This window comes from Erythrolamprus reginae, chromosome 6 (genome assembly GCF_031021105.1).
Source record: "Erythrolamprus reginae isolate rEryReg1 chromosome 6, rEryReg1.hap1, whole genome shotgun sequence".
Classification (NCBI taxonomy): Eukaryota; Metazoa; Chordata; class Lepidosauria; order Squamata; family Dipsadidae; genus Erythrolamprus; species Erythrolamprus reginae.
Window position 1 is genome coordinate 57,830,753 of NC_091955.1, and position 26,150 is coordinate 57,856,902.

General features: G+C 37.2%; 1 protein-coding gene across 4 annotated transcripts in view; it reads left to right on the forward strand.

Moving 5' to 3' along the window:
• The window catches only part of VEZT (vezatin, adherens junctions transmembrane protein), a 41,564-nt gene that overhangs the window by 6,802 nt on the left and 8,612 nt on the right, over window positions 1–26,150 (forward strand). The window contains exons 2-9 of one of the 4 annotated variants that reach the window (XM_070755855.1): window positions 5,020–5,136; window positions 13,893–13,982; window positions 14,887–15,062; window positions 18,010–18,285; window positions 20,054–20,203; window positions 20,830–20,977; window positions 22,506–22,837; window positions 25,168–25,361. In XM_070755855.1, coding sequence (XP_070611956.1) covers window positions 5,020–5,136; window positions 13,893–13,982; window positions 14,887–15,062; window positions 18,010–18,285; window positions 20,054–20,203; window positions 20,830–20,977; window positions 22,506–22,837; window positions 25,168–25,361 — 1,483 coding nt within the window. Of the gene's footprint in view, window positions 1–5,019; window positions 5,155–13,892; window positions 13,983–14,886; window positions 15,063–18,009; window positions 18,286–20,053; window positions 20,204–20,829; window positions 20,978–22,505; window positions 22,838–25,167; window positions 25,362–26,150 lie in introns of all 4 variants that reach the window. The other 3 variants (XM_070755853.1, XM_070755856.1, XM_070755854.1) reach the window with 3 other exon arrangements.

A 26,150-nucleotide genomic window follows, 5' to 3' on the forward strand; every position in this document is an offset into this window, starting at 1 on the left:
TAATTATTGTGTTGACTCTGAAAATGAGATTTTGAATGTTTTCTTCAGGTGAATCTTATGAGAAAGGCTCTTATATAAAAACAACAGAACTTGTAACATAGGTAAGAAAAGGTTGATATTTAGAGCTGCCTAGATCAGTGTTTCCCAACCTTGGCCACTTGAAGATAGCTGGACTTCAACTCCCAGAATTCCCCAGCCAGCATTCGCTGGCTGGGGAATTCTGGTAGTTGAAGTCCAAATATCTTCAAGTGGCCAAGGTTGGGAAACACTGGCCTAGATTATATATATCAGTGATGGCGATCCTTTTTGGCACTGAGTGCCCCAACTGGAACATTTGTGCCAGAAAACCGAAGACCAACTGGCTGGAGCATGCATGCATGCATACCTTTTGGCTGTTTTTAGGACTGTTCTCTGGTGCATGTGCTCACCAGAAACCAGAAGAGCAGCTTGCAATGGCGTGCATGCCCATAGAGAGTTTGCTGCTTGCCACAGGTTCACCATCATGTGTATATATATGTTTCTGGCAGTGTATGAAAAGCTGAAATTGTATAGAATGCTTAGGACCAAGATGGCAAACCTATGGCATGTGTGTCACAGGTGGCACATGGGGCCATTTCTGCGGGCACATGAACCAACATCCAGGTCACCTCCACAGTGCATGAATGCATGCCTCTTGCCCACCAGAGAGAGATGCACGGGTGGGGGTGAGGTCATGGGATTGGGTCAGTGCGCATGCACATGGGGGTTGCAGTGCCCCCCCTGTGGCACGTTTTTAGTTCCAGGAGGTTTCAGGGAGGCCTGCTAGCAAAAAAATGAAGCATGCTCCCCCTCTGCAGCCTTTTTAGTTCCAGGAAGCTTCAAGAATCCCTGCTAGCACCAAAATGGGGCATGGTGGGATGTGGCAATAAGGACGGGTGGGCGGGCCAGGGCTTCTCTTCCTCCCCGCACAAGTGGGCTTCTTGCACTGCCCCAGACCTCCGGCAGGAAGGGAAAGAAGCTTCTTAATAAGGGGGAGTCTTCCTTCAAGCAGCCTTGCCTCCCTCTTGTCCCCCTCTTTGTTTAAAGGACTGTGCACCACCAAGAGCAACTTTCCAAGCAGGGTGAGATGCTTTTCCAAGCCAGGGGTGACACCCTCCCCGCTGGAGGCTGGTGTGGATCTGCCTTAGCCACTGGCGCTTTGGCTTCACTTTTGGTCTGCTTCTGGGGCTGGGAAGTTTTGAGAATGAGAGGGGTGAGGGCCAGGACTCCTCCTTTCCCCTTGCCCTCCTGGAAGCTCTCCTTCTAGGCACAGCATCCTGCTCCTTTGCTAAGGATGATGGCGTTGGGATATTCCAGTCCAAAAGGGTCATGAGGAGAGGAGAGGAGCTCCGGCCCCTAATTTTGACCAGAGGGGGCAGTGTTTGAAGGGGAGTCAGATAGGACTTGCTTCAGGATTGATCCCAAAGTGATGGGAAGTTTTGGAGTCCTCCAGAACTCTTTATCATGCACAGAGTGGCAGAGAAGAGATGGGGGAAGGTTTAGTGAAGCAGCAGAAATGCCCCACATTAAACCAGGGATTCCTACCAAATTCATCTCCCCACCTGAGCGGGCTTCTTGCACAACCCCAGGTCTCCGGGCGGGGAAGAAAGGAAGTTTCTTCTTTAAAACAGGAGGGGGTTCTTCCTCTAAACAGCCTCACCTTCCCCTTTGCCCCAGCCAAGAACTTTTCTGGAGTTCGGGTATGCTGGGGAGGGGGCGGCAGAAGGAGGGTCCTTCTCTGGGGATTTTCCCAAGCCAGGGAAGACACCCTTGCCTTGGGGAGGGATGTGGGGGGGGGGGTTGCCCGCCTGTCCTTGCCACTGCCACCCCCTTGCCCCCACCGATGACAGCAGGAGCAGTGGGACAGGGCTTCCCTCCTTCTCCACCAGAGCAGCGGGATGGGGCTTCTCTCCCTCCCTGCCTGAGAAGCCAACAGCGGGGAAAGGGACTGTCCCAGGAGAACCATAGGAGAGCACAGCTCCTCACTCATGGAAACCCGCCGGCTGGGAAGTGGTTACAGTAAGAGGCCCGCCAGCTGCGAACCAGTAACAGGCAGGCCAGCTTGGTGCAGGAGGGTTTTGAGGCCCAACATGGGATATGGGGAGTGGGGCTCATGCGCAGGGGATGCGTGAATATGCAGTGTGAGGTGCTTGCACAGGGGAGTGTGAGGCGCATGTGCAGTGCGGGGCATACAATGCACACACACTTTTGGAAAGCAACAACCAAAAGATTTGCCATCACTGGCTTAGGAGATCTATAGAATGTTTGATGTTTTAGACAAAATATGACCGTGTTATTTTAATATGCTACATACTTTCCCTAAGCATTGTAGATAATACCTAGGCAAGATCTATTTAGGGAAAGTAATGAAAAGAGAGTCTTGAAAAGAGTTAGTTTCTAACCCTTTCTTGAAAAGACATATATGGAAATGAAAGAAGAAATGCAAAATAAAAGACTTTCTTACAAAAATAAACCAGGCTTGGCCTACTTAGTGCAACAGGAAAGGCTAGAGTGGGATTTTAGCTGGAGTATTTTACACTTTGCTAGTTTGCCTTTTGGTATTGCATAGAATGCCTAGGAAATGTGTGAAATATTAAGCAATTTTTACTTTGATACTTTTCGATTTTTGGAATTTTACAGTCTTTCTAGGCATTCTAGAAAATGCTTAATTTCATACTTGATGGTAACATGTAGATGTCCGGTGTTGTTCTCCCATACTTAAATGAGATTTGAGTAATTTGCTATTTGATAAGGAAACCAAGATGATTATGCTCCAAGAACGTATGACTAAGACTTAAATAGAATTGCTTGGCAAGATCTGCAAAAGTTTTTATTGACGTGCATCATTTCGTTTAAGCACCAGCTTTCTAAAAGCCTTTCATATCTTATCAGCTGATACTGCGTTCCTCCTATTGCACAGGAACAGAAGAAACATCTTAGTGAGCAGCTTCTGGCTGCTTCTGCTTCAGTGCCACAAAAATGTACTTGGATGAAAGTATAGATGCAGTATCTCTGATTTATACTTCAGCTTTTCTGCTCCAGTCACCCTGGAGAGGCAAGTAGAAAGAAATGGGGAGGTGGAAGAAATTCTCTCGGATGCCCTGGAAGTGTATTTAAGAGACAGGTGGGATCATATTTTCCAGGAGACAAGATTCATTTTGCCTGTAAGTCTTGTGGACATCTGTTTTAGCATAAACTTTCAGCTGCATTTATTTTACCAATTAAAATATGTCTCACAAGACTGGTGAAGGTAATTCTTGAAGCGTGTTCTTTAACTTCTAACTTTTGATCCATCTTTACTGCTGCTTTAAACAAGGGTATAATGGTCTTTTAATATGTAGCACTTTGTAAATTTATGTAATTAAACATTAATAAAAAGATTAGGTGTGTAGGAGATAAATTAGGGTGGAGTAGGGAGGATCTAATGGAGAAAGTCTTAGTCATTTCCTTTACCTTGCATCAGCAGAAATGTTTTTGGTATGCCTTCAATAATAGGCAGTTATGATAATGCATTTTGATCACTGTTCTTGTTTATATCTTAGTTTAGATTATTTCTTTTAAAAATAAGTGTATTCTTTTTTATGGAATGCATTCAGTATGTTAAATAAAGGGATGTTAATGTGAAAAAAGCAATATTAAACTGTAGGGTGTTTTTCTTTAAATGCCTTTTTCATAATCTATAGTGTGCTTATTCTTTCCTACCTGCTAACTTTTACTTTTGCATTGTAGTTGAATGATTATTTCAGTTTATTTAGGAAGCATTTAATCTTTATTCATGGTATTATAATATAGTATAAGAAACCCAAAACAAAAGAACAATTGGTTACAGCATCTTACTATAAAATATATTGTTACAGCTTTTTATCTCGTATATTTAATGACTATTCCATTGTTAAACTAATTCAATGAAGTATAATATGAAATGTTAACTGAAGGTTTTGGCAGTTATCCATTATCCTGTTGCCATGATGAAATATATGAAAGGCAGTAACTAGTATGAAAATTAAGTATATGTTGTATGGTGTGTGTACTTTTAATATCAACTAAATAGTAGCTAGAAACTGCTGGTATCTAGAAAAATGAAATATGGGAATGAACTCAGGAAAAAGAGAGAAAAGATGCTGCCTGGGAAACAGACACTGGTTTTAATGCTTAGAGAAAAACAATCAAGAAGGATCTGCCCTAATGGATCAAGCAATTACATAAATGTGGCAGTGGGAAATTTTGTACTTTCAGACTTGCAGGATTCGATTAATGTAGCTTTACAATAAAGTAGATTTAATTCATCTGGTCGTGTTTGGTTTACTTGGACAGGTTGACAAAGTCATAAATGTCCTGCTTATTTTTTTTTTACCTCTTTTTTGTACTTAAGAAAGCCTTTCCAAAGTTCTGTGCACTTCTCAATCTCATCAAAGGAATTTCTCCTTCCAGGAATAGGTCTACAGGTAAGTCCTCAACTTATGACCCTTCAAAAGTTATAACTGGTCCACTGCTGCATTCCCACAGTCACATCATCAAAATTCAGACACTTGGCAACCATACTATATTTACAACAGTTGCAACATCCCCAGGTCATGTGACTGCCATTTGAGATCTTTCCAGAGGCCTCTAACAAATAAAGTAATAGGGGAAACTGGATTCACTTAATATCCTTGTGGGTTGCCTAATGACTTTGGGGGGAAAGTCAGAAAATTGGGTGCAACTCACTTAACAATTACATTGCTTAGTGGTGGCTGTTCGGTCCTTATTGTGGTCATAAATTGTGGACTACCTGTAGTTCCAATAGTGAACAGGTTTCCTAATATTTAAGATGGATTCCCTTTATGTTTCTGCAATGCTACTGTTATATAGCAAAACATGCAGTTGGCTTTTAAAGTCGCCTCCCCAGTGTCATTTCTTGAGATTGTTTTCATCTAATGTTTTGTAATATTTCAGTAAAGTATAATCATTATTTTCAGCTCTTCTTTATAAACAAGCTACTTTTTTAAAATTTCATTTTAGAATTCACCACTCTATCAGTACTTACAGGATCTGGGACATACTGATTTTGAAATATGCTCACCATTGTTGCAGAAGTCAGAAGAATGCATATCCAAAGAGAGACAAAAAGATATGGATGTAAGTGTTATTCAGGAGGTAGGTGGTGTCATGCACTATATAATCTCTGAAAATTTTAATAACAGATATCTGTTTAGAAACCCATTGTCTTTACAAAACTTGCCTAATGTTTGTGTGTGAGTGATGCTGGTAACATTGTGTATTTGTTGGCTAACGCCATTGCTTTTGCATCTATTATGCCAATTGTTCAGAATTGTAGGTTTTAGACAGCTACTAAAGTCAAGTAATAGAGATTGTATCTTTGCCTGTTGTGTTTTGGGGTAGTTGTGATAATTGGGATATTTTTTATTGCCTTAACCACGTTATTAGACTTTAATATTGTGTTGCAATGTTTTCAGTTGTTCCAAAAGAGTTCAGTCTCATCTAGAAGATAGAGTTAAGGAATGTTTTCTTCTTTGGTAGCAGCCAAAGCAGAAGAGATCAGTGATTTGAACCCCAAAGGATGCATTTTGGGGACAAAAGAGAAATATGGACTATTATGAAATAATAAGCAATTCTACCAGTTTTCATAATTTTTGTTACAATTCAACTTTTACCAAAGTACTATTTTTATTGCCTTAAGGCCCATAGTCCAAAAATAAAGGAAAGAAAAGGATGGATGGATGGATGGATGGATGGAAAATAAGAAATTCCAGATCCTAAAGTCTTATTGAAATGACCATGATTAATTAGATTGGAATCATTAATTAAACTGGAATGTATGTGTGTAGAATGAGGAAAAGGAAATGTTTCTGGAAAAGAAAAAATGTAGAAATTCCAACTGAAAGTTCTAAAGAACTGTTGACTATTAGGCTTCTTTATGTACGGTAATTGCTTTTTTGAGAATGATCGCTGGTAATCTATTTATATTAGAATTCATGGATCCTAAGCTTTTTTTGTAATTTGTCTATTTAATCTCTGTTTGGTGATACAATACAATGTAGGCAGAACTGGCGTCTACATGGGTTTGCCATATACCTAAGGTATCTTCATGGTACAAAATTACTTTTTTAAAAAATATATATTTTTATTGGTTTTGCACATAAGAATTACATAAACAAACATAAAACAGTGCACAGTGCATGTGCCCATCACCTGACTGACAATACCACCACCTTCACCACCAATAGTGGGGGGTTCAAATATTTACTAATTTATATTCTTTATTTCCTTAGCTCTACTTTGCATTTGTTATTATTAAAAGAGTGGTTGGAGTTTATTTTTCACCTTTTCGTCACAAATTCTACTTAGCATATAATCTTTCACCTTATTCCATCGTACCATCAGCTTCTCCAATTTACTTTCGTCAAAGTTGCTTAGTCTCATTTCCATAATTTCAAAGTGAATATGATCTACCATGTACCAGTACCAATTCTGTAATGTCCATTTTATAGACTTTCCAACCCAATACCAATACCGCTTGTGCGCTTTCCAATACTGCAGTTTTTATTTCTTTGAAGTCTCTTAATTCTCTTTGTTTAATTAATATCGCTATTTCTTTTGTAATGATCCACTTAATATTTAACATTTTATTTATTTCATTCTGCACTTCCTTCCAAAATTTCTGAACTTCAACACACTCCCAGAACATATGCATGAAGATTCCTTTCTTTTGGGAACCATGCCAACAATTACCTTTCCCTTTCCTCTGGAAGTGTGAGAGTTGTGCTGGTGTATAATACCATTTATGTAAAATTTTCCTTCTCATCCCTTTAACTCTTGTATTCTTAGTCATATATATTTTCTACTATTTCTTTCATTTCTCTTTCATCTATTTGTAAATCATTTTGCCAGCATCTTGTTAAGCCTTTTATTACTCCCTCTTCCACTTGCGATAACATTCTGTATATATTACTTGCCTGTGCTTTGGTATCATTAATCTTTTCTTTTAATATTTTCTCTAAGCAATTTTCTTCTCTCGAGTCTTTATGTACGGTAATTGCTTTTTTGAGAATGATCGCTGGTAATCTATATTGGAATTCATGGATCCTAAGCTTTTTTTGTAATTTGTTTATTTAATCTCTGTTTGGTTATACAATACAATGTAGGCAGAACTGGCGTCTACATGGGTTTGCCATATAGCTAAAGTATCTTCATGGTACAAAATTACTGGTTCTTAATTTCAGGTATTTTTTCCTGGATTGCAGCATTACAGTTCCAAAATAGAAGTTCCCATAGATAATACAGCCCCTGCAGGTTGCTGTTTTTGTTTTAAGCAAAACAGAAACTATACTTACCTTGTGAGACGATAGATCAGAAATCTGGATTCTAATTCCCTGTTATTTTTCTGTAGTTAAAAATAAGCTTATTGTTTACATCAAGTTCAGTCTGAAGGCTTTCAATTTAAAATATATATTTGGAATAAAAACAAGATTTGTTCATTTTAGCAGAGTTAAGATGAAATGATGAAAACTCTGATGGGTTGTACGAAAAAGAAGAGAATTTCAGTTTATTGGTTAAGACAACAAGTTGAAACTGAGATCATATCCCATTTTAGGCTTGAAACGACTCTGGGTTAGTCACAATTGTCTCAGCCAAACTTGCCTCAGAAGGTGGTGGTTGGGAGGAAAATAGGAAGTGGAAGGAGTACAGTGGTACCTTTACTTACGAACCTAATCCGTTCCGTGACCTTGTTCTTAAGTAGAAAGGTTTGTAAGACGAAGCATTTTTTTCCCATAAAGTGTAAAAGCAAATAATGTGTGCGATTGGGGAAACCACAGGGATGGTGGAGGTCCAGTTTCCTCCCAGGAGATTCCTAGAGAGGCCCCACAGAGGTTTCTCCCCGCCTTTTGCAGCCCTGTTTCCTCCCAGGAGATTCCTAGAGAGCCCGCACAGAGGCTTCTCCCTGCCTTTTCCAGTTACAGTTTTGAAGGCTCGAGTTTGTAAGTGGAAAATGGTTCTTGAGAAGAGGCAAAAAAATCTTGAACACCTGGTTGTTATCTAGAAAAGTAAGTAGAGACGTTTGTAGGTACAGTAGAGGTACCACTGTATTGGGATTATGTTCCTTGAGTTATTTATAAAAATAATTAAAGCAGGGTTTTTAAAAAAATAAATCTAAAAAATACAGAAATAAGTTTTAAAAAAGAGTTGCAACTGTAGACATATCTTAAAAATGAAAGATTTTGCATAATTTTAAAATTCTTCTGTGGGGAACATAATATATTGACTAAAAATACCATATCATACCACTTTTGTATCTCCTTAATACAAGTATAGTCAAACTTATGCTTTCCCCCCCTTTATTGCTGAAAAATGAAACTGAAGTTCCCTTTCAATGATAGGCATAGAAACATAGAAACATAGAAGACTGACGGCAGAAAAAGACCTCATGGTCCATCTAGTCTGCCCTTATACTATTTCCTGTATTTTATCTTACAATGGATATATGTTTATCCCAGGCATGTTTAAATTCGGTTACTGTGGATTTACCGACCACGTCTGCTGGAAGTTTGTTCCAAGGATCTACTACTCTTTCAGTAAAATAATATTTTCTCATGTTGCCCTTGATCTTTCCCCCAACTAACCTCAGATTGTGTCCCCTTGTTCTTGTGTTCACTTTCCTATTAAAAACACTTCCCTCCTGAACCCTATTTAACCCTTTGACATATTTAAATGTTTCGATCATGTCCCCCCTTTTCCTTCTGTCTTCCAGACTATACAGATTGAGTTCATTAAGTCTTTCCTGATACGTTTTATGCTTAAGACCTTCCACCATTCTTGTAGCCCGTCTTTGGACCCGTTCAATTTTGTCAATATCTTTTTGTAGGTGAGGTCTCCAGAACTGAACACAGTACTCCAAATGTGGTCTCACCAGCGCTCTGTATAAGGGGATCACAATCTCCCTCTTCCTGCTTGTTATACCTCTAGCTATGCAGCCAAGCATCCTACTTGCCTTTCCTACCGCCCGACCACACTGCTCACCCATTTTGAGACTGTCAGAAATCACTACTCCTAAGTCCTTCTCTTCTGAAGTTTTTGCTAAAACAGAATTGCCAACAGAATTACAAACAAATGTGAAGGCTCTCATTTGTTTTTAATATACCAGAAAAACAAACATATTTTCTATTCAAATTCTGGAAATAAACCAATCTTTCTGGAAATTCTGAGTCTGTATATCTTGATATCTGTATATCATCACTTCAACTGCCACCCCATTCTTAAAAAGCAAAAATGGAAAGTATAGTGTGACAAATGTTGGCACCTACCAATTTGTCTGATTGACTGTTTTTATTTCTTTTCCTTGTTCTCCAAAAACATTTTTCAGTTATTTATAATTTTGAAGAGAAAGAAGAAATAATTACAAATACAAGTTTAAAAAGATATAGAATTGAAAATCCTGCTTGGATTTCAGCATGGATCATTTGCAGTCAGCGCCCCCCCACCCCCTTGAGAGGGAAGCCTCTTGATCTGGGGGCTAGTTGAAAACACCCCAGCCAAAACTCAGCTTGGATTTCAGGTAGCCTCAAGAGGCAAAAGGGAAATCCTCTCATCATGCAATAGGTTCCCCATTGACTATTTGGGGAAGCCAGCTGGGAAGATTGGAAATCGTGATTAAATGGTCATAGAGATCTTAGAGGCAGATGTCTTAGAAAAACTTGAGCGATTAAAGATAAATAAGGCAATGAGTCCAGATGACATCCACCCCAGAGTTCTTATTAAAGAACTCAGATCTGTGATTGCTACCCCACTGACTGATTTGTTTAACCAATCGTTGTTAACAGGAGAAGTTCTTGATGATTGGAGAATGGCTAGTGTTGTGCCTATCCACAAGAAGGGCAGTAGAGAAGAAGCTGGTAATTACAGGCCAGTTATCTTGACATCAGTTATAGTTAAAATGATGAAGACTCTAATCAAGAAGAGGATAAATCAGCATCTAAAAACCAATAACTTATTGGACCCAAACCAGCATGGCTTTAGTGAAGGCAAATCATGTCAGACTAATCTCATTGATTTCTTTGACTATGTCACAAAGGTGTTGGATGAAGGTGGTGTGGTGGATATTGCCTATCTGGACTTCAGCAAGGCCTTTGATACAGTTGCAGACAAAGAGCTGATAGATAAATTAGTGAAGATTGGACTTAATCCCTGCATAGTTCAGTGGATTTGCAGCTGGCTGAAGCGTAGACATCAGAGGGTTGTTGTTAATGGCAAGTATTCTGAGCAGAGACTGGTTACAAGTGGTGTGCCACAAGGGTCTGTTCTGGGTCCTATTCTTTTTAATATGTTTGTGAGTGACATAGGGGAAGGTTTGGTAGGGAAGGTTTGCCTATTTGCTGATGACTCTAAAGTGTGCAATAGGGTTGATATTCCTGGAGACGTCTGTAATATGGCAAATGATGTAGCTTTACTAGATAAATGGTCAAAGCAATGGAAACTGCAGTTTAATGTTTCCAAGTAAAATAATGCACTTGGGGAAAAGGAACCCTCAATCTGAGTATTGTATTGGCAGTTCTGTGTTAGCAAAAACTTCAGAAGAGAAGGATTTAGGGGTAGTGATTTCTGACAGTCTCAAAATGGGTGAACAGTGTGGTCACAGGAAAAGCAAGTAGGATGCTTGACTGCATAGCTAGAGGTATAACAAGCAGGAAGAGGGAAATTGTGATCCCGCTTTATAGAGCGCTGGTGAGACCACATTTGGAATACTGTACTGTGTTCAGTTCTGGAGACCTCACCTACAAAAAGATATTGACAAAATTGAACGGGTCCAAAGACAGGCTACAAAAATGGTGGAAGGTCTTAAGCATAAAACCTATCAGGAAAGACTTAATGAACTCAATCTGTATAGTCTGGAGGACAGAAGGAAACATTAAAATATGTTAAAGGATTAAATAAGGTTCAGGAGATAAGTGTTTTTAATAGAAAAGGGAACACAAGAACAAGGGGACACAATCTGAAGTTAGTTGGGGGAAAGATCAAAAGCAACATGAGAAAATATTTTACTGAAAGAGTAGTAGATGCTTGGAACAAACTTCCAGCAGACGTGGTTGGTAAATCCACAATAACTGAATTTAAACATGCCTGGGATAAACATATATCTATCCTAAGATAAAATACAGGAAATAGTATAAAGGCAGACTAGATGGACCATGAGGTCTTTTTCTGCCGTCAATCTTCTATGTTTCTATGGAGCATTTGGCAACGAATCCTAAGTGCCAAGCACCCAGTTGGTGACTGCAGGGGTATTGCAACAACTGTCACTTTAGGAACTGATAAACCCCTTCATTCAGCAACATCACAGCTTTGAAAGGTTGCTGAATGAATAATTGTAAATCAAGGATTACCTGTATCTCTTTGCTCCAAACTAGTTCAAATTAGTCAAAATTTCCAACAATTAATTATATTTTTAGATTTAATTTCCTGTCATTGTGTTCCTCAAGACAAATCTCCAATCTTAGCCATTTAACTCTCATTTATGATTAGGCCTGCTTATCAGAACATTTTCCAACATGGCTCAGCAAGATGAGTTCCTTTATTGAAAGCACTGTAAGCTCATATGCACATTGACGTGCGTGCTGTAGCATCCGTAAACAGAGCATTTATGTAGACCAGTGTTCTTAATTACACATAGTAGGCTTTTTCCTCCTACCTTAATAGGTGAAGAGTTGCCTCGGAAAAGATGTGCTCTATATTGACATAACAGTTCTCTTCAATTTGGGAACAACCAGTTCTTACAGGTCAGCTTCATTCCTTACATTTTCTCTCCCAATTTTCAGTTTCCTCTACCTTCATCAAGTTCTTTTCCCTCATTTTTCTTGGTGATTGCTAGATTTGCCCAGCTGTTCATTTTCTTCTTCTCTTATCTGGAACTATTATTACTGCTGTCCCCTCTTTTTTAAGGCTTCTTCTCCCTAAGTGATTTGTTACTTACAGAATTGTATGGCAAAAAAACCCAAACCAGGTGGTCTTGATATATGCTCTAATACAGTGTTTCATTTAAATAATTTAACCAAATACTAAATAATGCTAATGTTACATTCAGTTCCTAATTATAGATAAGAGGTTTAGTTAAGCTGATTGGCCTGTATTTTCAGGTGGAATTTTCTCCTCTGGGCCAGTCATATATGATCATTTCTTTTCTTTGGATTTTTACAAAGCTACCTGCATTGGGTAGATTTTTCCATGGCTGTACTTTTCTTCCTCTTCCCTGTCACAATTACTTAAAGAGACAGTCCCCTTAGAAACAGTAATCCTTCAACAGCTTTATTGGTATGCTAGTCATTACATCTCTTTTTCTGTTCTAGTTTCTTTAAATTACAAGTGACTTAATTTCCTATGGGAAGTTACTAAAATCTTTGTTATTGGTCTACTCTTGGAATTTATTTACAGTAGAAAGAACAATATTTATGGCTGTTTGGATAAGCGATGGGATAGCAAAGGTCAAGGGCAACTACATGTGACCACATCCCTTCTTGATAAAATGTGTTGGTTATGGTTAAAGTAGCAAAATTATTATTACCGTATTTTAATTGCCAAAGCCTCCCAATGGGAGATGGCTAAGGAGGAATGGATTCTACCTGCTGGACTAGCACCAGGGAGACCCAAGTTAAGTCCTTCTCGCAATCTGGCACAAATGCTTACTGCATGACTTTGGACCAGATACTATCTCTTAGCCCAACCTAACTAATTGGTTATGAGGAAAAAATAAATTAAGAATGATATGTACGCTGCCATGAGCTCTTGGGCAAAAGGCGGGATATAAACCTAATAAATCATACATTGCACATAAGCCTTCCTATTGATTGACCAAAAAGGAAAAAGCACTAGCAGAGGAAGTAGCGGGACAGATGAAAGTTTTCTGTAGTCTCGTTGATACATTCCTTTAAATGAATTAATTTTGTATCTGATATTGGGTAGTGCTATTTTGGGAATCTAGGCTCTAGGATTGATAGTGGAGTCACAGAATGTATGAGAGAGAGCAAGGGCTCTTCCCCCCTATTCAGTATGAATTTAGCAAGCAAAATTACACAGTGCACTCACTGGGAGATGATGATGAAGGTTTGAGGCCCTGCAGTTTTGCATCTTGGAGACTCTAAGATGTTACCTGGCCCCTGTAAGGGTAGAGATTGTGACTCTGCGGTCAAAGTTTTCTAAAGATCCATTACAAAATACAGAGATGCACAAACTTTTCATGATTTCTGATTATTTGCAAAGGTTTGGAATACTTTGTGATGGGTGTTGAAATAAGTCCTTCAGAAGTGTGATAGTGGTGATTCTTATTAGGATATTTGTGTACAATGTGGACAGGCTCTCCATAAAATAGACATACAATTTATGTTCATCAGTGCAACTTGTTTCAGGCAGAAGACAGGAGGTGTTCTTTTCCACAGGGAGTGATTGGGAGATATGAATCATGTATCTTTTTGTATGCATAAATGGAATACTTGTCATTATCCTTTCAATTTTAATTACATCTTAGGATGTCATTCCAAGATACATAAATAATTTAATAATGGGATAATCATTATTGGTATATATTGAGAGAATATTGCCTTGCTGGATTTTCTATGCTAACTAGTTGGTACACCATAGTTTTTTTAATGTAATAATTTATAAAAACCACTTTCAGTACTCTGTTTATGATTTTAAAACTATTCAACTTGGTATACATTAACTTGGTATGCTGCCAACAATCCATACACTGATCTCTAATATGTTATGGGCTGCTTGCTTTACTATATGGTTTCTTTGAACTTGGTTTGAATGCAAATAATGTTCAGATAAAAGCAATAAAGACTGTTTATATATTTAAGACTTCAGACAGTTTTTATTTTTTGCAGAAAGACATCCTGTCAAACCTAGCTGAGAAATTAAAAAGCTGGCTTCCTTTTTCCCTATGTAGGAAAAGGCACGATCTACTTCATCAATTGGTAAGCACCATTATTACCAGCTCACTTTCAAACAATTCATCGATTTTCCTTAATATTTTTATATTTAATTTCCTTGTTAAATATCTTTCCATTTTTAAGCATTTTTTGAGCATATTACATAGTTTTCAAAATGAAATATTTGGTTTTTAAATCTAAATAGAAGAGAATCTAAGTGTGAGGGAACTAAAACTGTCTTAACTGTATAAGAAGAATCATTTTTGTGTTAGCAACATAAGTACTCTTATGAATGAAGCTGGTTCTCAGTCCTATTTCAGATAATCACTTCTACACATAATGCTATCTCCTGTATGTTATTCTTTCCCACTCTGAAATATTACCAATTTGACAAGGTAAGCACTGTTAAGAAAAAATGCTATAGGGTTACTGCTGGGTGCATAGCCCTGTGCATCTCTTTTGAAGTCTAGATCCTTGAAAATAAGAATCTATTCGTTTCATCTGAACAAATGAAAACCCATCAGACAGGCTGAGTAGGTTCAGTGTTGCTATAATTTTTGGCACAAATATTTGTAACTCCTGATACAGCATTGCTACACTAGGGGCAGAGCCTGAAAGCAGGAGATGTATTAAGCTGGCATTTTTCTTTGTAGCACCCAGATTCTCTGTCTTTAACTAGTCAGTCAGAGACTTTAAATACAGTATTTCCTTTCAGGAACTCATAGTTCTTTCAATTTTCCTCAACACAGACAGCTGCATGTTGCTTACTTTTTTTTCTTTCCTTCCATTCTTCTGTGCAAATTTAAAATTATAAGCAGGAGAAGATTATGAGTATTGGTGGCACTGGTAGAATGTAATAAAAACAGAATTGCAAGTAATTAAAGTTTAATGCTTGCTTTTGTGCATGAACATGATCGTTGATATGTTTTTCTCTTCCCTCTGCTTTAAGGATGTTGGTTTTCGTTCAGAGGCGCTCTGCACCATCCTGCAACAGGAAGTTCTGCTACAGGAGGATGTTGAACTGATTGAACTATTTGATCCTAGTATCCTGTCTGCAGGACATCTCAAACAGCAGGAACATGGACATCTTCCAACACTAGGCTCCCTAGCAACTCCTAATATTTGGTATTCACTTGAGCTACATACTACATGTTATGTGAATATATATTTTGCACACATGGCCTCCCAGTAAAAAGAAATTTGCACACATGGCCTCCCAGTAAAAAGAAATATCTCATGACTTTGGTATTGGCTACATCTCTATATATTCCTTGCTAATTTGCAGGAGTATGTTTTGCTTTTCATATTTTCCCAACAGGCAAATGACCCTGAATGTATGACATCCTTCCCTGAAAAAGGATTAGAAGCATTAAAATTCCAATTACTACCTAACTTTTCTCTTTTTGTGATTCCTAATTTCTGGAGAACATTTTTCTCCCAGCAGCATGTGTATGACACATCTAAACATGTGGATGTGTCTTTATATTCTAACCAGAGGTTTCACTGCAAAGAAGAGTTAGGCAAAAAAAATATGCTATTAATTGAATAAAGATTCAATTACAAATTTCTCAACTAGTATTTTTTGCATATATAAGCAAAAAATGCATGCTTTTTAATAAGGCACATTGAGTTAAATAGCCTTTATTCCTTAGATAAAAGTGAATAAGTTGCTCATGTGTTGGTGAAGGATTGTTTAGCACCACTTACCAAGTGTATAATGAAGTGGAAACTTCGGTAAAAAGCCTTGCTGAACAGTTTTTAACTTTTGCTTATAAAATAGGTTGTAAGAGATACTTCTGCTGAACTGGAAACAAGGAAATCTATGGGTGCTTAGAAACATAGAAACATAGAAGATTGACGGCAGAAAAAGATCTCATGGTCCATCTAGTCTGCCCTTATACTATTTCCTGTATTTTATCTTAGGATGGATATATGTTTATCCCAGGCATATTTAAATTCAGTTACAGCTTAATATTTAAGTATATCTTACTCTCAAGTAAATTGGTCAGAATAAGTCCTTTTGCTCAGAATGCTGTTTCATCCTACTTTAGTTTCCCTCTGGGGGGGTGGGGGGGGGTAGTAAGTGGCTTGTATCTTTATGTGAACAGGGCAGAGGTGTCCCTAACAGTTCGGACCAGTTCTTTAGAACTGGTAGCAGGAATTTGCCCCCGCTTGCTGAATCAGCAGCAATGGCTGGGCTGGACTCACTCCCAAACCAGCCCTCCAGCTTGAAATCTGTCCATTGGAACCAAATTTATGTGAAAATAACTTTCTGTGCATGCACAGACAAATTTAACCCCGGAATGACAGGGTTAATGTGCGACCCTGAACCAGTAGCAAAGGTAAGTAGAATTACCCTGGTATGGGGACCCTGATTCCTCAGACCCCTCGTTTTTTAACAGAGTTTCTTCTATGGATGGAGAGGGAGGTGGGGCTATGTACTCTACCATATGTATGTATAGTATTATATGTACTAATATTATAGTAGTATATGTGCTATATGTATAATCCCACTTTTCTCCTATATATAGAACTTGGAAATCTGTACGTTTACTAGGTTTCTTTTCTGAATAATATATCTTTATATCATACATTTGAAGTATAGATTTGTCCAGTAAATGTATTTTAAACACATTTTAAATGGTCTGTATCTTATTGTTAACCTTCATTATTAGAAAAAGCTTTTCTTAATAAATTAAGACAATTTAAGAACAAGAAAATATACTGGAGATGGTTAATTAGTTGAAATGTTTACTGAAAAAAGAAATCCAGAACAAAGTATATTTCTCTGTATGAGAATGTTAGTAGAAATTTTCAGTTAATTTTTCAGTCTGTGCCAGTGATAAAAATGGCTAGGAGTAGTGCAAATGTACTGCAGTTCTGTAAGCCCAGACAAAATATTTCACATACGAGAATTAAAATTTAATCACCTAAATTCATCTTTTATTTTGCATTCTCATTTTTAATTATTAAAATTGAAATATATCTACTTGCAGATAAGCCCAGTTCATTTTGCTTCAATTTAAAACAAGAATTATATCTGCACTTGAAAAATACTCTGTGTGGAAATCTTAGACTGAAATCCAGAACCCATCAAAATTTTGAATCGAAAATGTCAAAACCAACTTTTAAGATAAAACATTAAGAAAAGCTTCTATTTCAAGGCTATTGTTAACTGTTCACGCTTAGTCAATAGTTCTACCAATCTGTCTGACTAATGGAATGGATTGGTATTCAGGAAACAATTTTCAAAGTTTTTGAAAAGGAATATGTGTTTATCCCAGGCATGTTTAAATTCAGACTAAGTAGAAACATTGAAGACAATTTAATAACTTCAGATCTATGTTTCTGTGTGTGAATTTGCTTTAAAAATATAATCTTGGATTATTATCTTATTTTTCAAAGTATAGGACACTCCGGACTATAAGACGCAACTACCTTTTGGGGGGAGGGGAAAAAATCTGCCTCTGCCTACCAACATCCATCAGTATTCATCTGGCTAGCATCCTTGTAGCAAACAGTCTGGTCAGCTTCAGTATGTTATCGCAGCCTGATTTAGCGCACACAGCTGGTTGGCGGTTGGATCGGTCTCCCAGAATACTATCAATTAGCTGTTCCAGGCTTCGGAGATGGCCAGAGCCCACTGCCATTGCACGCTTTGCATTATTGGCCTCCGAATGCTCTGTTTTAGACCCGTTCCTGGCTGTGGGGATTGCCACAGCACATAGCCACCGATCCCCACCACCTGGAACTGGCCAAAAATGCGATGCACGTAAGCCAAAAATGGGGTGTCCTGAAGCCGAAAATGTGACACATGGAGACCAAAAATACGATACGTAGAGGCAGCGATTGGGACAGTGTGCTGTGGTGGTCTCCTCAGCTTGGAACGGATCTAAAACAGAGCATTCAGAGAAAATGCAATGCATGGAGACTAAAAACGGTCTTTTTACCCACTTTTACAGTGAGCAAGTATGTCTTATATGCCGAAAAGTCCATTAATTGTAAAAATAAGCACCAGAACTTTGAAAAATCACGCCATACTTAGATATATCTTGTGTTGTTGTTTTTGCAGGGATATTTCATTATTGTTTCTCTTCATCAGCACACTGGTGACGATTCCTTCTTTATGGAGCGGATTGCTTGGATTAATTTTGGGAGTAGTTTTCTTGGTTTACCTAACTATGAGATGTTTGGATATAACACGGATTGCAAAGTTGCAAATATCTCTCAAGCAATGTCATCTCCAACTAGAAGATATAGTGGTTAATTGCCGCGCCTTCACTAACCTTGTGAGGAAAGCATTGCGACTCATTCAAGAAACTGAAGTCATTTCCAGGGGATTTACTCTGTGAGTCTGAATTGATTTGCACTCATTTTTCAAATCTTAAATTAATGAATGATGAAGAAAAAATTCCTTTCAAATTCAATGTCAGATTTTTAAAATTTATGCAGTTTTATCTGATACAACAAGTGAATTCCTGGCCCTCAAATCTAGCGTACTGTATGTGTAGAAAGATGATACAGTATTGTAACAAGGGTAAATGTATTGTTTGGCATCTAAACGTTTGACATAATTTCTAAATGGTGTAAACTTTTTAGTCAAGGAGACTTGAGTTTATTTATTTATTTATTGGATTTGTATGCCGCCCCTCTCCGTAGACTCAGGGCGGCTAACAACAATGATAAAAACAGCATGTAACAATCCAATCCAATACTAAAATAACTAAAAAAAACCTTTTTATAAAAACCAAACATACATACAGACATACCATGCGTAAATTGTAAAGGCCTAGGGGGAAAGAATATCTCAGTTCCCCCATGCCTGATGGCAGAGGTGGGTTTTAAGAAGTTTACGAAAGGCGAGGAGGGTGGGGGCAATTCTAATCTCTGGGGGGAGTTGGTTCCAAAGGGCCGCGGCCGCCACAGAGAAGGCTCTTCCCCTGGGTCCTGCCAAACGACATTGTTTAATTGACGGGACCCGGAGAAGGCCCATTCTGTGGGACCTAACTGGTCACTGGGATTCGTGCAGCACAAGGCGGTCCCTGATAATCTGGTCCGGTGCCATGAAGGGCTTTATAGGTCATAACCAACACTTTGAATTGTGACCGGAAACTGATCGGCAACCAATGCAGACTGCGGAGTGTTGGTGTAACATGGGCATATTTGGGGAAGCCCATGACTGCTCTCGCAGCTGCATTCTGCACAATCTTAAGTTTCTGAACACTTTTCAAAGGTAGCCCCATGTAGAGAGCATTGCAGTTGTCGAACCTCGAAGTGATGAGGGCATGAGTGACTGTGAGCAGTGAGCAGATAGGGCCGCAACTGGTGCACCAGGCGAACCTGGGCAAACGCCCCCCTCGCCACAGCTGAAAGATGTTTCTCTAATGTGAGCTGTGGATCGAGGAGGACGCCCAAGTTGCGGACCCTCTCTGAGGGGGTCAATGACTCCCCCTCCAGGGTGATGGATGGACAGATAGAATTGTCCTTAGGAGGCAAAATCCACAGCCACTCCGTCTTATCAGGGTTGAGTTTGAGTCTGTTGACACCCATCCAGACCCCAACAGCCTCCAGGCACCGGCACATCACTCCCACTGCTTCGCTTACTGGACAAGGGATTAGTATTTGATGGATCATATCTGAGAGAGACAAGGATGAATAAATTCTTTGACTACTGAAATGTGAATACCAAATGCAATAGGCACACAAGATTATATGTATGCCTCTTCCTAAAATTTATAGTAAAGCATCTAGCTACCTATTATCAACTTTTAATAGATTAGATTCTATTCACTGCAGATGTTTTCCATGTAATACTAATTTGTTTTTGTATTAGCACATAAATATGCTGTGTACAAGGGAAATGTACATTTTAAACTTTGTTTTCATTTCACAAATATGAGAACAATGATTTTCCAGTTCAATTGATTATTAATAGATTATTTGGAATTGATTTTTACAACAGATTTCTCACAAGTATGCATTCTAATTAAATGGAAAAATAACCTGTGAAAAAATATTCTATAAATTCAGAGAAAAGGCTATATTATTGTTTTATATTTATATTTGTATCATTCTTTAGGACATCTGTACAGTTGTATCACATTTTACTTTTCAAGTTTGCTTGACAGGGTTAGTGCTGCTTGCCCGTATAATAAAGGTGGACAACATCCTTGTCAGCATCTGATTGGTCTTCGAAAAGCCGTGTATCGATCAGTAAGAGCTAACCTCAGAGCTTCAAGACTTGCTACCTTATATATGCTTAAACAATATCCTTTTAAAAATAATAGATTATGGGGGTGGAAATTAGCATATTATACTATGCCAGTATAATTTGGTGAATTGCCAGGTTTTTTACTTAACATTTCTATATTCCACCCTTTCTCTATAGTTCCTTTCAATTTGATCATCTTGCTGTTTTACAATCCATCTGTTTTCATTGACAAACTTCATTCATACATCTTTTTCAAAAAGAAGATTCTTCTATCTTTGTTGAGTGGGCATTTTATATGCATATAATTTGACTTAAGTAACTAATAAACTTGTTCAGTTTTTGAATTAGAAATTCTGAGATCCTGATTTTTTGCTATTGATTTTTCAAACTGAAACCTCGGAGTTTGGTGTGACTATAACATGATTACATGATTTCTACTGTAATCATTCAAATGTTTACTTGATTAATCTATAGAATCACTTAATTTATCTTATTTCACAATTTTACACGCAGTTTGTTTTTGCTCCAGCAAGTTGTTTGAACTAAAGCTAAAATTGTTTAATCTGCAATTATATACTGTTTAAATTTTATAAAGTAGATAAATTATTTCTTTCCCCATAATATTTGTCAATGTTGCATGTGATGCAAAAGGTTCTTTAACAACCTTAACACTAAGTAAACTTACCCACTGAATTCTGAGAGTGACAATGTCACAAACTACATATGTGTGGTGCCTTTTAAGGAGCTTGGTTTGGGATTAAATGAAGAGCAAGTATCTGAAGAAGAAGCACACAACCTCACTGATGGCTTCAGCTTGCCTGCACTAAAGGTAATCTGGTATCATTTCACTGATCATACAAACTTTGAAATACATTAGTTATATATGACTTTTTGTAACTTCTTTTGTAACTTAGCATAAACAGTTTATGCTAAGACATACAGTATTATGTTTTAGATCTGAATAAGCCTAATCATGACTCATGATTATACTATGAGCAGGCCTTCATGGCTTTGTCATTATCATTTGGTAAGCTTAGTCTTTTGAATCAAACCATGGCATCAACCCATTCATTTCTTTCTTTAGCTTGTTACAAGTTCCTGATTTTCATAACATTCTGAATAAGTCATGCATGAGTGTTTATAATTTGTTGTCCATTCCAATTTACAAGAAAAACCATCAATGTACTCTGTTCACAATTAAGCATAATGCATTTTGGGTGGATGAGTATTATTTTGGATGGTTTTATTATGAAAGAGTACTTTAATTTTCAGTATAAGTTGATACAAAAAATGATTTTTCCCATGTTATTTGTATTATTGTACAAAAGAAACGCAGCATGTAAAGTGAATTACAAATATTTTATAATATATGTAATATTACCTCATTTTTATTATGTTTGTACATCTAGTCCTTAGGGTAGGTCTGTACATTCAGCAACCATTTAACATGACAGCACTGAACAAATGGTACTTATGACCGATCCCTGTAATTTCAGTTGTCATACCATCCCTGTGATCACACAATCACAGTCTGGGTACTTGGCAACCACTGTATGATTACATCACTGCAAATTGTGATCACATGATCATTATGTCTGACAATCGCTTCCAACTTTCCACAGGCAAGTTATTGGGGAAGACAGAAGGAATTAAGACGTCATAGTCAAGTGAGGTGCCTATTTACAAACCTACACTGTCCCTATTAAATGACAACAATCAGAACTGCCAGAATTACTCTCACTAAGTGACATGATCATTTGATGTGCTTTATGACCATATCATTTAGCAACAGCAGTTCTGAGCCCAATTGCTATCATAAGGAGAGGACTACCTGTATCTTCCCCAAAAGAATTAGGGGTTTTTTTTGGGGGGGGGTGAGGAATAGATCAATATTTAGTTCAGGATAATTTATAATTAAATAAAAATATTTATTTAAAATATTTAAATAAATCCTGAGGTTCACAAGCCAACAATCACCCTGCAAAGACTGGAGATGCCAAATTAAGCCACCGCTTGTCTTCACAACTAGCATGGAACACCAGGAGTGGGTGGAGTCACAGGGTGGGGTGCGTTACATGCTAAATAGGTGGAGGGAACACTGGGAAGCTGCTGACAAAGTTCTCCTTCATGTAATAATGGTTGATGAGTGCCAGGAGTTGGTGAATTAAAGGATTTCATGTGGCAGGATGAGAGTGTTTGAGCCTTTTTATTCCAATAGTTTTCTGGAACCTGACAATATTTTTAAATAATTTATATCTACCTCTTCCGACCATTCAAGATAATCAGACTGTCATTGCTTTGCTTAAATGTACTGTTCATGGAAAAATAGATAACAACTGATTCCTTTTGTTTCTTAGGTTTTATTTCAGCTTTGGGTCGGTCAAAGTTCTGAATTCTTTAGGCGACTACTTCTTCTGTTGTCTCCCTCCAACGCGTCTCTCAAGAGCCAGATTACACCAGAACGTTTGCCTCTTTGTATCTTTTCTGATACAATTCAAGGTCTGCCACATGCTCATGCTGCTTGTTTAGAAGAACTTAAAAGGAGTTATGAATTTTACCGGTACTTTGAAACACATCATCAATCTTACTTGGAACGTCCAGTCAAAGCTAAACCAAAATCAGGATCACTAGGCCATCTCCAGACTGCTGTGCGCAGTTTGCAACTCCATCTAAAAGCCTTACTGAATGAGTAAGTTAAGCATAGGAATAAGTTCTCACAGTCATAATTCTAGTTTTAGTTATTATACTTTTAAAAATAATTAAATATCAATTTTTTCCATGATTGGTGGAGATAATTATTACTTTTACCTACTTATCTTTCCAAATTAATTAATATTTTTCTTCTACGTGTGCGAGTTGTGTGTAAAATGCTTAAGCAATCTGCTACTACTGACAGTCAATTTCACCATAAATTGGAGTTCCATTTAAGAAATACAAATGTAGTACTATTTTTGTTCAATCACTTTCTGTGGCCAGATACATCAACAGTACAGTTCATATTACGCCTTCAGAGTTATTATGGCCAGCCAATTCATTCACTTGTTTAGCAGGTACTGACAGTGCAATTCCGTGTCGGCCTACTTATAGATCAGTTCACTGAATTTAATAAAACTTTTCTGAAATAATTCTATATCATGCATTTACACATATACTAAAAATTATTTATATATAACAACAGCCTATCAGACTAGGAACCCAGAGATCCAAGGGTTCTAGACCTGCTTTTTTTAGGTACAAAGCCAGTCACTCTTTCTCAGCCCTAAAGCATTGATAACTACTTTTAAAAAGTTGCCAAGAAAACTTTATAAACTTGTCCAGGCTGACATCATGAGGCAAGACTGATTCAAGGACACAAAAATCTATTTTGATTATATAGCTTTATTTTTTAGTTAGAGTTTAAAAATAAAAATATACTTTATGTATGGCAGATATTACATTGCTCACCACTTTGTTGAACCCTCTCATTCACACAAGATTGACCTAACAATTTAAAGAGATCAAAGGATGTGAGATAAACCCCTTATGTATAAAGAAAAATGTGTGTGTGCGTGCGCACGTGCATTTTGTTAAGAATCTAAGGATTTATCACTAAACTTTCTGGAAAACCTAGGTCATAATCGGTATGAGGAACAAAACTTGCTACTTTATTACTTCCAACCTTTGCATTAATTTTCACTTTTTTAGTCCTTCCAAGTACTTTTTTTATTGATTATGTTCCATCACATGGGTGTCAATTCTTAGCAGCCAGATAGATTTTATTCATGACAATCTAACCCCAAGTTTGCCTTTCATGTCTTCCAATAATGCACACACACTGCCACTATAACAAAGTCCATCTTGCTCCTGGTCATTCTACTTTTTCCTTCAACCTTTCCCACTATTAGAGCTTCTCTAGAGACCCAGGTGTTTGCTTAATAGAGTTGGATAATTTGAGCCTCATTATTTGTGCCAAGTGAAAACTCTGGGTTTATTTGTTTAATTATCCATTGTTTATTTTTCTTGGCTGTGCACAGTATTCTCAGGATCAGTATTCTCAGGTAAACAGTAAAGTTCAAAAAAGAACCTACATGTCCTGTTTCCTCAAAGTTACTTTTACTTTCATAGAGTGTCACAGGGAATACCATTGTTTGTACTGTTCAGATATTTGTCGGTATAGATCTAAATATTTTTTCCAAGGCCTTCATGGCTGCTCTACCAAGTGCCAGTATGTGTATTTCTTTATTGCCTGTTCTTTACTGTTCCTGATTTGTTTTTGTATATTAACATCTTATTTACCATAAAAGTTGATTTTGTGTTGACTATCTTACATATTCAATTTCCCATGGTATTCATGTACTCTCCCTCTCTCACACACACACAAATACATACATACATACATACATACATACATACATACAGTATTACTATATTTTAATAAAAGCATTTAAATCTATCAGGTCTAGCACAAAAAGAAGAAAGCATGTTATTCTAAGGCTTATAGTAATTCATTTTTACCACAATGAGCCACAGAAGGTTTTATTAGACCTGTTAGGAGATTTAAATGCTTTTATTAAAATTTGTCACACAATCTGCCACAAATGGATTGTGGGATAGGCAAATGATAGTGTTAGAGATATTGTAAGAGGATATAAATAGTTCCAAGTAACAGGCTTTTTAATTCCATGATATTCTTTACTAAGCAGGTATTTTTCCCCTTGAACAATATGTTATATAAACTGCTAAACCCACTAGTTATGATAGGATGTTTTCCCCTTCAGCCTTGCTATATTTGAATTTATCAGTGTAGGTTCTTCAATTCTATGTAAGGAAAGACTTTAAGCCATAAGATTCTATGTTCTTTGACGTTCTGGTTCTTTTTGCTGTGTTTGCATACCTTTTTAAAAAAATTAATAGGTTAATAACTATTGTTTACTGATCAAAACTATTAGGCATCTGCTGTTATATCCCAATACAGCCAAATTGTAATTTTCTCATTTTTTCTGAAATACCCATCTGAGATTTTCTTTTTTGTTTTTACAGAATGATAATTCTTGAGGATGAACTTGAGAAGGTTATGAATTCCAAGGAAAGCCCAGAATTAACTTGGGAAGCTTACCAAATTGCAGATCAAAAATTTAAATTGATTGAGCCTCACATGCATGCCAGCAATAGTTGTTGGGAAGAGGCTATTTCTCAGGTGGAAAAAATGATTCGAAGGAATTCAGATAAAAAAGGTATACCATTTTAAAAAGGCATGAAAATGCACATAACAAAAATTGAAGGATTAGAACAGAGGAATATGTAAAGCCACATTGGAAAGGTCCTCACTCCTGATGAATGGTGTGTGCATCTATAAGTGCACAGAATGTATCATCTGACATTAGGATATAATTTAAGGCATTCATAGTGAATTTTATATGCAGATAAAACTGTAAAATAATAGTAGTACTCTACTAATGATATAATCCTAGCTAAAATTTCTTTTGTTGCAATTGTGTTATAATTCGATAAGGCTTAATCTGAGGGAATACATTCAGTTCTGATTGCTTAATTGTGGTTCAGGGTGGAGAATTTGTAGTGGGTGGGACATTTTATTCTATTTTTTATTCTATTTTTTATTCCATTTTTAAATTTACCTATTCTGATTTTATGTATGGTGGGACTGGACTCTGGGTGTCACACGACTTTCGTTGCCAATGACAAATCGTTGTTTTGACAATGACAATAAATTTATTATTATTATTATTATTATTATTATTATTAATTTTTATTTTTTAATTCAGTTGAATATTTGTACTCGGGTCAGCTCAGATGATGAGGTTAAATTGCTACAGATGTCAATTTGAATTATTTTCCAAACCAATTTATTAATATTTCTGTATTGATAAATAAATAGTAATCTTGCATTTACCATACCCCTGCAGTAATAGATATGCTGAATTAGGCTGTTCTTAACTGAAAGTTATTATGACATAATATCCACAAGTTTTTGATCATGTATAGAGCCTGTTATTCTCTTCACT